The sequence below is a fragment of the Corvus cornix genome, chromosome 1 (genome assembly GCF_000738735.6).
Source record: "Corvus cornix cornix isolate S_Up_H32 chromosome 1, ASM73873v5, whole genome shotgun sequence".
Taxonomy (NCBI): Eukaryota; Metazoa; Chordata; class Aves; order Passeriformes; family Corvidae; genus Corvus; species Corvus cornix.
Genome location: NC_046332.1, coordinates 5,204,987 through 5,217,809, shown reverse-complemented (window position 1 = coordinate 5,217,809; position 12,823 = coordinate 5,204,987). Strand labels below are relative to the sequence as shown.

Genomic DNA, 12,823 nt, shown 5'->3' with positions numbered 1-12,823 from the left:
GGCATGGGTTAAGGGATGGAAGGGCTATGAAATCAGAGGGTGCCAGGTGTCTACAAGCTCCAGCTGCAAGAAAGAGGAGATGTGCTACCAATGGTAGGGAAAGAAGTTACTGCATCCAGGAATAGGGGCAGTGGGAGAGGCTTCCCAAGAAGAGGGCCTCAGCACACCCTTATGCAGGGAGTGCAGATAAAGGCAAAATAAAAGCCCAAATCTGACAAAAACCAGCAGCAATAGGATTCACAATTTCAACACAGTTTACTACAGCTCTTGGGTGTGTTGTATAAAACATGTTTTAGTGCAACATAGTACAAAGTTTTTGTTGGTTTTTTTTTCTTTTTTCTTTTTTTAAAAATCCCAAACATTATTTCCACATCATGCATGGACAGGGTCTCTCTCTTTCTTCTTGGATTCATTACAGAAAGTTACCGCAGAGAGAGTGGTTTGAAAAGCTTTGTGTTAAAACTCGTTACAGGAAGAGTCTGCCTTATAAAAACGGAGAGAAGTTTGAGACTGGGCAACACACTGCCAGAGCAATGGAGAAATGTCACCAGCAAAGTACATTCAGGGACCACCACGGGAGCCACTTCCCAGGAAAGCCTGGGCTCTGTGCAGGAACCGCAGGGCTGGGAAGGGACCCCATCCACCCAGAGGGACAGGGCCATGGGGCAGGCCTCCAGGAGAGCCCTGCTCTGAGGCAGACAGGGTGGTGAGGAGGAGCGTGGCTCAGGTGCAGAGCAGAGCTCTCCCAGGAAAGAACAGCTCCCCGCTGACTTCATTTTCTCTTCTTCCTTAAAGCTGAAGTGAGTCGTGGTTCCTGCCCGGGAGCAGTACATACAGGAGATAGCACAGTCAGGAAACAATACCCACTGGCTGCAGCTGCAGCTGTTTGCACCTCGATTCTTCATTTCCATTCACTCGTCATCCCACTCCTCTCTTTGCAGACGTCTTAGCCAGAAAGGGAAGACAAGTGTGCGGGTGTGCGATACATACAGATATAGGAGTGTGGTTTTATGCATATGCTGGGGCCAGTAAGCAGTTATGTCTTGAGGAGGCAGACTTCACAGAGGGACAAGTGAAACTGGGGCTTCCCAGCAGAAGAAGAAACCAGTGCTGTTCTGGTGGAGGTGCAGAGGTGGCCAACTTCAAATGCCTTAGCATGAGACTATCTGCAGCCATGTGGGTCCTCTCCCAGACAGGAGCAAGGCTTCATGGTGCAGATCTCCTACCTGAAGCTTCACCACCTCTGAAACATCAAGGCATCAGGGTCTAACTGACTGAGTGCTACAGAGCATCTGCTGAGGTCCCCTCTTCTCCCAAAGAGCAGTCTGACCCTCCGGAGAGGACAACGGCTGTGGGTATGGCACCTCTCACACGTGAGGCAGGGGGGTCTTGCGGCTGTGCCCATCTGCCCCTGGCTGGCTTCAGCCACGCTGCAAAAAAAGAAATGGCCGGATTTGCCAGGAAGACATCAAGGAAGACAACAAAAGGCCATTTTTGGCAAACATTTTCTTCCGCCAGACATAACACTTGTGGGGGAGGAGGCGGTTTCCTCCACAGGACAGGGCAGGGGTTCTTGGCATTAGGGGGTGCAGGAGGTCAGGTGCCCCACGTGGCAAGAGCCCTGGTTTGGTTCACGAGAGCCATATCTTTCACAGAAAGAACAGCATTTCCTGCCACAGCGACTCTTACAAGAGCAGGTGACTTTGCCAGGAGTGGGAGCTTCTGGAGAAATGGATTCTCTTCCTCAAGTCTCAGAAACAAAAGGCAGATGCACATACACACACGCAGGGGGAAGATTTCTCCTGGCCAAGGGGACAGGAAGTCCCCAGGGTGCTGATGTGCAGCAGGTTCCTTGCTTTGTCCAGGCTCACACTGGGAAGTAGTGCAGCCACAGGAAAACTCGTGACACGTGGTGGTTATAACTGCACATTCCCCCTATGTGGCATGTTTGCTACTGGGCTCTGTGGCTGAACCATCCAGGGACTGTGAACCCGACCCGTGGAGCTTATCCTTTCCTCCTTCTTAGAGTCATTACTTTGGTCATGTTGAAGCCTTCAGAGACTGGATCAAGCCTCCCATTCCCAAATGACTGGGGCACAGAGGAGATCCGCCTTGTCAGAGGTGGCAGCATGGACACCAGGGAGGAGCATGACTCTGGTGAGACCACACAAGGACCCTCTTTGCTACAACATAGTCAGGGCTTTCAGGTGTCCTCCTTCCTTTCCCCCCTTCAGTTCCTTGAGACAAACTAAACTGCTTTTGTCCTGACCACAAACATGCTCAATATTCAGTCTCTCCAAGACCTGGGAACACTCCCAAAAGGTGAATTGCTCCCTCCTGAGAAAACAAGATGGAGGCAAGAAGATGCTGAGGCTACAGCCAGTCTTTGAAATGGACCTCCTGAGAGACAGCCCAGTTAACCCCTCTGGGGACAGACCTGGCTTTGCCTGGTTTGGAAGAGGAAGGAGCTAGCTCAGTGCACCTTAGGAAAAGACCTTCTTCACTCTGGCACTGAGTCCAAGAAGGAAAACCAGTTTGTTCTGGAAAACATATACATTTACTTCCAAAGAGATCATCCCAGGACCAGCTACCCCCTGGGAACTCCACACTGTGTGGAGGGCAGGGGAAGTCTACAGTTCTTTGAGTGACCAGAAAAGAAACAATAAAAAAGTAACAGCCCAAAAGACAGGAACTGATGTGAGTCAAATTAGTCCAAGAGGAACATCCGCTATGTACAGCAAGTGCCTCTGTCCATGGGGGGTGAGGGGGAACGTTCCCACAGGTGCTGGAAGAAGCCTTGAACCTTCCTGCTCCTGCTGGCTGGGCAGAGCTCAGCCACTGTGTCAAAGCACAGAACACTGAAACAAAAGAAACAAGAACAACAAACCCCACTGTGTTCCTCAGGGTTCCCGGTGTATCTGCTTCTCTCCCTCTGTGCGTCCCTACAGGTGTCTCTGCCTCTTTAGTCTATGGTTCCTGGGTGGATGCTGAGGACTGGTGGCTCTAGGCAAGTGGGAGAGTAGTTGAGGTGAGGCTCTTTGATCCACAGCAAGGGGACCCCGTTCTTGCCCTCCGAGTTCTTGCTGGAGTTTCGGCTCTTGAACCGCACCAGGAGGATGGTGATGATCAAGATGCCAAAGATGGGGAAGGGGTAGAAGAACACAAAGTAGAAGAGGGCATCATTGGAGCAGATGACAGACTGCAGGGTGGAGCCTGGAAAGAGACACAGGGTGGTCACATTTCATGGCTTCTCTGTAATCAGGGCATGCAAACTCCGTCAGAAACATAAAAAACCTCAGATGCTCATTATTCTATGTCAGTGCAGGAGGTGGAGCTCTGGGAAAAATGTACCAGTGTTAGAACAGAAGAAAGTTGTAACAGGGCACATTTCAGCTTTATCCCCCCAAGAGTTTCATGAGTGATAAGAGTCCTCCCTGGTGGAGATTTTATAGTATCTTATAAAGCAGGGAGACTTGCAAAGCCTGCATTCTCTCAGTGGTGCTACACAAAGGCAGCAGCACCCCAGAGTCTCCATCTCCCTTAGATCTCATGATCTCAGTTACCTTCGGGGCCTCTAAACCATCCAACAGCTTCAAGAGTTGTGAGAAGACCTGCCTGCCACAGCCTGCACCCTTGGGCAGAGCTAATCCAACTTACTCCCAAATGGGAGGGTTAAATCCCAGTGGGTGGCAAGGTCTGTCCTCACTGACTTGAGACACACCAGCTGGTAAATGCTGTGGGTGAGCAGCCCCAGCACAGAGCTGAGTGCAGTGTAGATACTCCAGCAAAGCAAGAGCTGGCAAGAGCCATCGAGCTGACTGGAAAAGTACCAGCACCACAGACTCGCCCAAGTGCCATTCACTCCTTGGTTAAACCAAAGACACAGGGAATGCCAGGCCATGGCCCCAGACAGTCGTCACCTCTCCTCACCTGCATCCTGCACGTGCACAGCGACCACCCCCGACTCCTCCTCGGCCAGCCGGTACCAGAGGCCGTTGGGATCTGCCAGCCACTCCTCCACTCGGCACGAGTAGTTGCCCGTGTCGGCACCGCCAGCCTGCAGCACCGTCAGCCGGAAAAGCACTGCCGAGAGCCTCTGGAAGCGCAGGCGGCCCTCCCAGCGACCAGCCTCGGGGCTGAAGATGGCGTCAGGGCCCACACTCAGCACTGCCTCCCTCTCCTCCTCCTCCTCCCCCTCCTCCGCGCGGTCGCCCGCCTCTTTGGCCCGCAGGCTGTACCACGTCACTGCAAAGTGGGACTCGGGGCTGGAGCGGGACAGGATGCTGCAGTCCAGCGGGAAGGACTCCTTCTCCTGCACCGTGAGGTTGGCGGTGGCGGTGTCCACCTGCAAGGTAGGATCTGAGATGACAAAAATTAAGAGGTGAGCACTGAGCAAAATGCTATGATCAAAACCATCGTGCTTCAGCACAGTCTGTCGTGACTCTGGTGCTGGGCATGATCCAAGCAAAACCCAAAGCTTGATGCAGCCTGACAAGACTCACAGGTACCTCTGTGGCCAACCTTGCAGGCACAGCATCCACACCTCACCACACACTGTCTAGCACAGGGTCAAACAGGAGCTGGCCGCAAGCACCACCCTACCTGTGCCCACCCTCACCCCAACTAAGGGACGAGAGGAGAAAGCTGCTGCAGCTCATCCAGATGTGCTACGGGAATGTGTCAGGATACCAAGGTTTGATGCATGTGCTGAGGAGCAATGTGCTACTCCTCCTCAGCTACTGCTGTACGGAACATTGCATTCCCTGCTTTTTATTTCTTTGAGAGTGCTCAAAGGACTTGAAAATCATTATGACAGAAGAGAAGAAGACCTTTTCCAGCAGCTTGGAAAGTTATTTAGATAAGAGATTCCTCCATGGAGGTGGCCTCAACACTGATTCAGCAATGACACTCCAAGTCTTCCTCTTAAATTTTTTTTTCCCCTCTAGTGCTTGCTGCAAGGCTAAAGAGATGTTTTTACCTAACTGAGACAGAGTGGCCAGAACCCACGATGAGTTGATTAAAGGCTGACTTCAAGAGCAATTAACATTTGGTTTAGTCATCTTGCCAGGGAGCACATACTCCAGGCATCACAATCAATCTGGGTCTAAGCTTTCCTTTAAAGATTAAAAAGCCCTTTCCAAGGCAGGAGCTGAGCAGGAAGGGCAAGTCGATAGCTCACCAAAGAAAGAAGCACTTTCTCCTCCAGCAAGGAGAGCTGGGCAAGCCCTCCCTTGTGCAGACCCTGGGTCTCCCTGCAGGAGGGGGCTGCTGTCCCCCAGCTCTTGTTAGCCATAGGGCTGCTGTGCCTAGTGGGCTTCTCATTACAGCACCAGCCCAACACTTTTTAAATGGTCCCATGAGGAAAACCTTCATTAAGGCCAGAGCTCTTCAGGCCATAAGCAATGTAAGTATTTTCAGTTCACATCGTCCCAAGGAAGACTCCTGAGCAGAAACAGGAATGAGTTAAGTCCTGAGATTTTGGGGACTACTAAGGTAAGAAGAAGGAAGGGAAGGAAATGGCTGGTCAAAACTAACACAAAGCCTCCCTCACCTTCAGCAGGTTAAGCAGAAAGAGGAGAACTGATGTCTGAAGGTGCTAAGAGGTTCCCCCCCACCCTTGCTGATGATTATAGCCCTGACAGATGAGGCTGGAGATCCTCACTAATGAGACATGAGTCACAAGCATGATTAGTCATTTTGTTAAGTACTGACTGCTATGAAACAAAAACAAACAACAACAAAGCACTTTTAGAAAAAAAAAATTATCTTCAATTAGCGCACTCCCAAATCCCTCTCTTCTTCCCACTCCACATTCTTCTGCAATTCAAGAGGAGCCTCAGAGATTTTTCCTGCTGTTCATTATCCCCTCCATCAGGCCTGGCAATTAGCACAATGGATGGAGAGCTGTACTGACAACCCAGCAGGGCACAGGGATTGCCTGGGGAAATGTCTTTGCTCAAGCCACTTTGGCCAGCAAAACTTCCCAAGCAAAGACGTGGCAGATAAGAGCTCTGCTGTCTCCTGAGAATGCTCCTCCTCCACAGTACAAATCTCTGCCAGGAATGACCACTAAAATCTTTCCAGGACCTCATGCTTTTGCCAGCTCCGCTGCAGTTACGAAGCTGACAACTTGCTGGAATGGGCAGGCATGAAGCACTGCAGAACATGCAGAGGGATTGCTTTAGAAGCTGGAAAGTACTCAGTGGAGTACTGTACAGTTTTTTGACCTACAGCCTTTAAGACATTTAATCTTGAGCCACATGCCTCAAAAAATAGGGAATCTGTATTTGCCAAGGTAAACTGCCTTTGCATCCTATCTGTTGTTAAAACAGGCAAAACTTAGCAGAGTACTCTGGGAATCCGCTTTTGAGGGTTTAGGAGTCCATCAGTGCTGGTCAGTCTTAAGAACCACCTTTTGGGAGCACAGGAGCAGGCAACTCCACTGTGTCCTAAGTCAAGCAACGTTGGCTGAACAGCAACTCCTTGTGGAGCTCAAGAGGAGAAAGAAATCGTATGATCAAAGTCAGGCTCTGCAGGAAGATTACAGAGCTGTAGTTCATATATACCGGGAGAAGAAACAAAAGGTCAAAGCTCAATTCGAGTTGAAATTGGCCAGTGTTGTGTCAGCTAACAAGAAGGGCTTTTTAAAGGATGGTAACAGCAAGATGTCTGAAGAAAATGTTGGGAGTGATACTTGTTGAAGATTGTCACCTGATTAATAGGGATGAAGAAAATGCAGAGGCATTCGATGGTTTTTTGCCTCAGTCTTTAATAATACTATATAATAATAAATTATATATATATAAAATATATATATAATAAATAATAGACCTTGGACTGCCCAGTCCTGTGAGTCAGAGGACCACGACTGCAGAACAGTCACTTTCCATCCACAGACATTGGGAGGCATCAGCTGTCTCAGCTGAGTATCCACAAATCCATGGGGCCTGATGGGATTCATCCCAGCATACTGATGGAGCTGGCAGGTGTTATGGCAGGACCCCTCTTGAACATCATCCAAAGGCCCTGGGAGTCTGGGAAGGTGCCTGCTGGCTGGAAGCTGGCCAGTATTATTCCAATTTACAAGAAGGGCGTGAGGGAAGACCCAGGAAACTACAGACCCGTTAGTCTAACCTCATTTCCTGGAAAAGTTACAGAGAAGATTATCCTGGGTACTACTGAAAGGCATTTAAAGAACAATGGAAGATCTGGATACAGGAGTTGAACGCACCATTAGCAAGTTTGCTGACCATAGCAAACTGGGAGCTCCTGCTGACTCTCTTGAGGGACAAGAGGCCTCACAAAGTGATCTAGATAGATTGGAGCTCTGGACTTTGATTAATGGAATGAAAATTCACAAGTTGAAACGCCTGGATTTTGCACCTAGGTCAAAGTAACACCATGCACAAGAACTGGGAGAGGAGTGGCTGGAGAGCAGCCCTGCAGAAAGGGATCTATCTGGGGGTGCTGCTGGTTGATAGCAAGCTCGGTAAGAATCAGCAGTGTGCCTCTGCTGCCCTCTTTTCATGAAAGGACCTTGCCCCTGGGGCACACACCTGGGAATCACAGGTAGCTTCTTCCATCCTGTTCTCAATGAAAATGTGAGTAAAATCAGGAGCCTGTGCTATTCAATCTGCCAAAAGTGATGAAAAAAAGTAAATTGCAGATGCAAGATGCAGTGACAAAATCCCAGGCCCATCTAGTTGTGTCTGCAGGACTTGCTCTACACTCCTTCCAGAAAAGCAAGGGTGCAATCAAGAAGACAAGGAAAAAGGAAATCAGCATGGTCTGTCCTGTGATCCTGCCCTCCGCCCAGACCCTCACAGACAAATGGTGACTTGTGTTTGCCCCAGAGGGCACAAGGCTGCTCAAGGCAGATGGCACCAGACCCTCCTCACCTGGCTGCTTGACCGTGAGGGTGATGAGCCCGGAGAGGTCCTCTGCCCGCTTGTACCAGCGGTCGCTGGGGTCCAGCAGCCACTCCTCCACGCGGCAGCTGTAGGCCCCGCTGTCCCGCACGGTGGAGTTCTGGATGGAGAGCAGGTAGAGGCCCGGGGCCGGGCTCTCCAGGTGCAGCCGGCTCCGCAGGTCGCCCAGCGCCGCTGGCTCCCCGTAGTGCAGCGTGCTCTGCCGGCTCAGCCAGGCCACCACCTCCTTGTCGGCGCGGCCCGGCCGCCACACCGACCACTCCACCGACAGCTGGGATGAGGGGCTGGTCCGGTTGCTCACCAGGCACTCCAGGGTCACCCACTCGTTCTCCAGCACCGTGATGTTCTTGTGGGTCTGGTTGACCTGCAGGCGGTTATCTGTGGGAAAAGGCCATTAGAAATGCAACGTGACCAAGGGCTGCAAGGGTCCTTTTGTCTCCCCAAAAGCCTTTCCTACATGGCCACAATCCTGGGGTGTGACAAAAGAAATAAGGAAGTAGAGGAAAAAATAAGGGAGAAAGGAGAGGACAAAAAAAAAGGGGAGGAGAAGAAAATAGGGCTTGTGTTTTTTAGGGTCTTCTGCAAACCTCAGGCTAGCCACCAACAATGACCCATTCAGTGCAGGGAACTGCAAACCCACAATCTCCCGGTAGGACCTGGGAGGTCCTAAGTGCACACAGACCTAATCAAGGGAGATCACACCTCAATCTTTTCTTGTTCTCCTCCTAGGATGAGGCAGTAGCCTGATCACACCCCAAGCACTAAGCCCCCCTGTTGTGGAAAAAGGAAAAAAAAAAGCAAGGTGGAGAACAGACAGCTGATTACAGGGAACCCCCTCTGCAAAACGAGAAGTGGCATGAGGGCAAAATCACATGCAGTGTTTTGCTGCCTTGGGAATGTCCCTGGTTTTTGCTCCACAATTTCATTGATACAGGAGGGTGACTGGAATCAGCTCTTTTATGCGAAATGACGTGTTGTACACTCCTAAATCCCTCACGATTCTTTCCAGGGGCAGCCTGGACTTCCCTGGTACTGCTGCTGCAGCAAGCACTGTACTTCCCAGAGAGAGGTGGGCAGTGCAAAGGAGGGGGCAGTCAGAGCTCCCCCGTCCCTGGCCACCTCTCAGCCACCTCGGGATTTTGCTGACAGAAACGAGGAGCTGGCACTGGCAACAGGCCATGGCCTGCTGCGCTGTCTGCGTGCGTGGCCAGGCAAAGCTGCACTGGGGACCATATCCAATATCCCTCTTGCACCCTCGTCCACAGAACTTGTGTCTAGCCAGCCAAATCCAGACAGAGAAAATGCACTGAGCACCCTACTCCAGCCCTGATATCCAACTGCATCCATCCTGCCTGAGGGATTTTATCTTCCAGACACAGGCAGCTGGAGCAAGCAAGGACAAGGCAGGCTTCCCCATGAAGTACCAATGCTGTGGGACAGTACTTGCCTGCCTGCCTCTCCCCTTTGCCCTTTGTCCCAGCTTGTGGGGGCCATATTTAGCTCCTCCACCACCTCACCTTCATCAGTGTCGTCCACTGCCTCAGAAACCACCCACAGAGAAGATTTCTCCTTTCCTGGCAGCCAGCTCCCCACCTGATTAAACTTGTTATTCCCATCTCATGTGCATAGGGAAAAGAGACAAGACTTCCTGTGCCTGTCAGGATACAGGCAGAGAGTAAAATTAAACTGTGTGCGAGACATAAAAATGCTTTCCCAGGCAGGAACACAGGGGTTCTCTCTCAGCAGGCCGCTAGTTGACACTCTTGCTACGTGATGCTCTCAAGGATAATGAAACCTGGCTGGATGCAGGGGCCCTATGGACTATGTGGGATGGACAACCTTCATGTGGGGACACTGAAAGGCACAGGCACCCAGGCTCAGCCTAGAGAGACAAGAGTCACATCAAAGGAGCGAAAACCCTCTTTCCACACAGGGATGTGGAGGCATGAGGATGGGGTGGCAATCTCACAGGCCGAGCACAGGAGGCAATGCCAAGAGGACCCCACCTGGCTGCTTGACGGTGACCTCGGTGCGCCCCGACACCTCCTCTGCCAGCTTGTACCAGGCATGGTTGGGGCTGAGCAGCCACTCCTCCACGTGGCAGTAGTAGCTGCCGCTGTCCCGCACCTCTGCCCGCTGCACCGTGAGGCTGAAGAGCCCGCCCGAGGCGGAGCGCTCGAACTGCAGCCGGCCCCGCAGCCCCTCCTCCTCCGCGTAGGTGCCGTACTCGAAGGCCGAGCTGTGGGTGGTCTTCAGGATGAGCTTTCCGTCAGCGTCCGAGGGCTTGTGCACGTACCACAGCACGGCGAAGTGGGAGTCGGGGCTGGTCTGGGATTTCACCGAGCAGTTCAGGGGGATGGGCCGGTTCTCCACCAGAGTGATGCTCCGCTTCGACTTGCTCACCTGCAGCTTGGTCACTGGGGGGGGGAATGGAGAAGGATGAAGAGAGGTGGGTCGTTAACACAGGAAAGAAACTCACCTGATTGGGGGTGGACCGGAGAGTCCCCTCTTGCCTGGGTCCCACTTGTCTTTAAGACATTTAGATATTCTACCAAATCTCTCCTTTCAAAGCCTATCTACTCCTGGATCCTCCTACTGTGTCCCTCAGCAACAGAGGCGGCTTTTTCACAGTCTGACCTTTAAAAGACTTTTTAATTCATAGTGGTCTAAGGCACCAGACTTAGCAAGAAGACTACACCCAAACTCAGTGGTTTTTCTCATGGTGACATCACACCACTTGCACCTCAGGGCAATGAACTGTTGACCAGTTCCAGAGAAAACCACTTCTGAGAAAGTGAATTAAGCAAGACCCCACTGCTGTCACATGCCAGCCATCTCAGAGAGATGTAACCCATAGCTAGGGGAGGAAATGCAGGCACAACTGGAAAAGGAGAAGGAGCACCAGACTGGAAGGGATCAGTAGGGAGCAAGCTCTGCTCCCACAGAAAGGAGATCTGGCTCCAAGTCCATCACAAACTGCACAGCCTAGAACAAGCCACAGGCACACCACCTCCCTTGGCTTCCCAGGCACAAGTGCAGCTCCCACGCTGTAGCCAGGCGGTCACACGGTGTTGAGGATGATACAGCAGAATCATTAGCTCTAGTTCCTGTAAGGAGAGACACACGGATCCTAATTCCCCTCTCCCTGTACGATCACAAGACACAGCCTCCGCTGCTGCAGCGTGCGCTCAGACTGTGCTGTCACCTGAGCCCTGAGCCAGGCCATTCCTGTGGGCAGGGAGGACACAAAGCGCCCTCCTGTGACACTTGTGCTTGGTGTGCCCCGGAGCCCCTCTGGCTACAGACGGGGGAGAGGGGCAGCTCCCACCCAGCCGGACACACCACTCCTCCCAGCAGCTCTGCCACCATGGCCCTCCCCTCCTTCACCTCTCCTCACACAGCTGCTCCCCTCTGAAAGGGGGAATGCTGCCTTGCTGCCAGGTGAAGGGACTTCGCTGACAAGCTACAAATCTCTTCAATAAAACCTAAAGAGCGCATGGGTACAAGTAGCACGACAGAAGTGTCGCACCACAGGCATGAACAGCTGAGGGCTGCCAGGGGACCTGTGCCCATCCACACCCTGCAAACACATCCCACGCATCCTGTGTTTGTGAGGAAGCAGTGTTGTCTTCTCTCTCTCACCAAGGCATGGGCTCCTTGCTTTGCATCACACTTCGCTTCCAGCTTCCCTTGGGCACCAGGGCCTCGGATGCCTGTCGGCACAAGCGATGAGTGACGGTGCCCAGGGAGAGGATGGGCACAAACAACTTCAAATGGGAGGAACTCCCACCACAGCAGCGCTTTCTGCTCTATCACATCTGAGATAGGCATCCTGGTATCACATCAGACATTCCCCTGGAGCCTGGATTGCCCGTGGCTTTGATCAGTATGCTAATAAAGGCTCAGTGGCTGTGGTATGGCATGCAGCCACTGGAGGAAGGAAAGGAGGGAAATTGTCCTTGTTTTTCCTCCCTAGGGACTTTAACCTAATGGAAAGAGTCAGTGTCACCCTGTTGTGTTTCTGTCAGAAGCATTCCTTCCCCTTTGTCTCACTTCAGGACAACAGCCTTAGCCACCACACCCACCCTCATCCCACCTTTTTGGCTCACTATTGGTTAAGAATGGTTATTTCGAGTATTAATCAATCTTCCAAGTCCCTGGGAGATGAACCAATAAAGGAGAAGGTGGTTCTCAGCAGTTTCTTTTCTCCCCAGCCCCCTTTCCAAACAGTTTATTTTTAATTGGTACTGGATTATTTTCTGCAACCGTTACTACGGAAACCTCGGTTACTATAGCAACCGTGTATGTTAAGTCAGTAGCCCTATATCTATTAAAATGCAGTATATACACACGCTGCGTGTGGTGGGTTGCTCGATATCAACATACACACACAGACAAAGGCAGGGTACACGCAGACCAGAGCTGTTGAGAGGCAAGCACCCCTCTCAGTGCTCTTCCCACATCATGGCACCTCCCGGAGATGAAAATGAGGATGACTGACACGGAGTAATTTTAACCTTAGTGTTTGGGGCAACAGACCTGCACCTTGTACATGACAGATGTATTCCACTGAAGCAGTGAGGGCTTGTTCCCAGACAGTAATCACAGTAATTGTCACTGTGTACAAACAGCACGGACCCCTGAGGTCATCCAAGGACTCTTAGATGGCCTCTTTGCAGCTTTACCTGCTTTTATTCTTTTTTGAGAGTGATGGGGATGCAAACTTATTAACTCTGGCAAAAATGAGATCTTAAATTACACGCACACATGCCCCTCCAGCCCTCCAAGCTGTCCTTGGCAGCCACTGCAGCCAGCAGTCAGGGATGTGCCCACATTTGCACTGAGTCCCCAAGATATTGATGAGATGAGCGCTTCTACAGCTGCTACCAGCTGGA

The 12,823-nt window shown here is 51.6% G+C and overlaps 1 protein-coding gene across 2 annotated transcripts in view; it reads right to left on the bottom strand.

Annotated features, from left to right (window-relative positions):
- Nucleotides 1-236: 236 nt before the first annotated feature.
- The window catches only part of IGSF3 (immunoglobulin superfamily member 3), a 94,830-nt gene continuing 82,243 nt past the window's right edge, over nt 237-12,823 (bottom strand). For both annotated transcript variants that reach the window (XM_039555835.1, XM_039555840.1), the window contains 4 exons: nt 9,935-10,345; nt 7,899-8,306; nt 3,931-4,359; nt 237-3,213 (listed from right to left, as the gene is read on the bottom strand). In XM_039555835.1, coding sequence (XP_039411769.1) covers nt 2,963-3,213; nt 3,931-4,359; nt 7,899-8,306; nt 9,935-10,345 — 1,499 coding nt within the window. In that variant the 3' untranslated portion in view covers nt 237-2,962. The remainder of the gene's footprint in view (nt 3,214-3,930; nt 4,360-7,898; nt 8,307-9,934; nt 10,346-12,823) is intronic.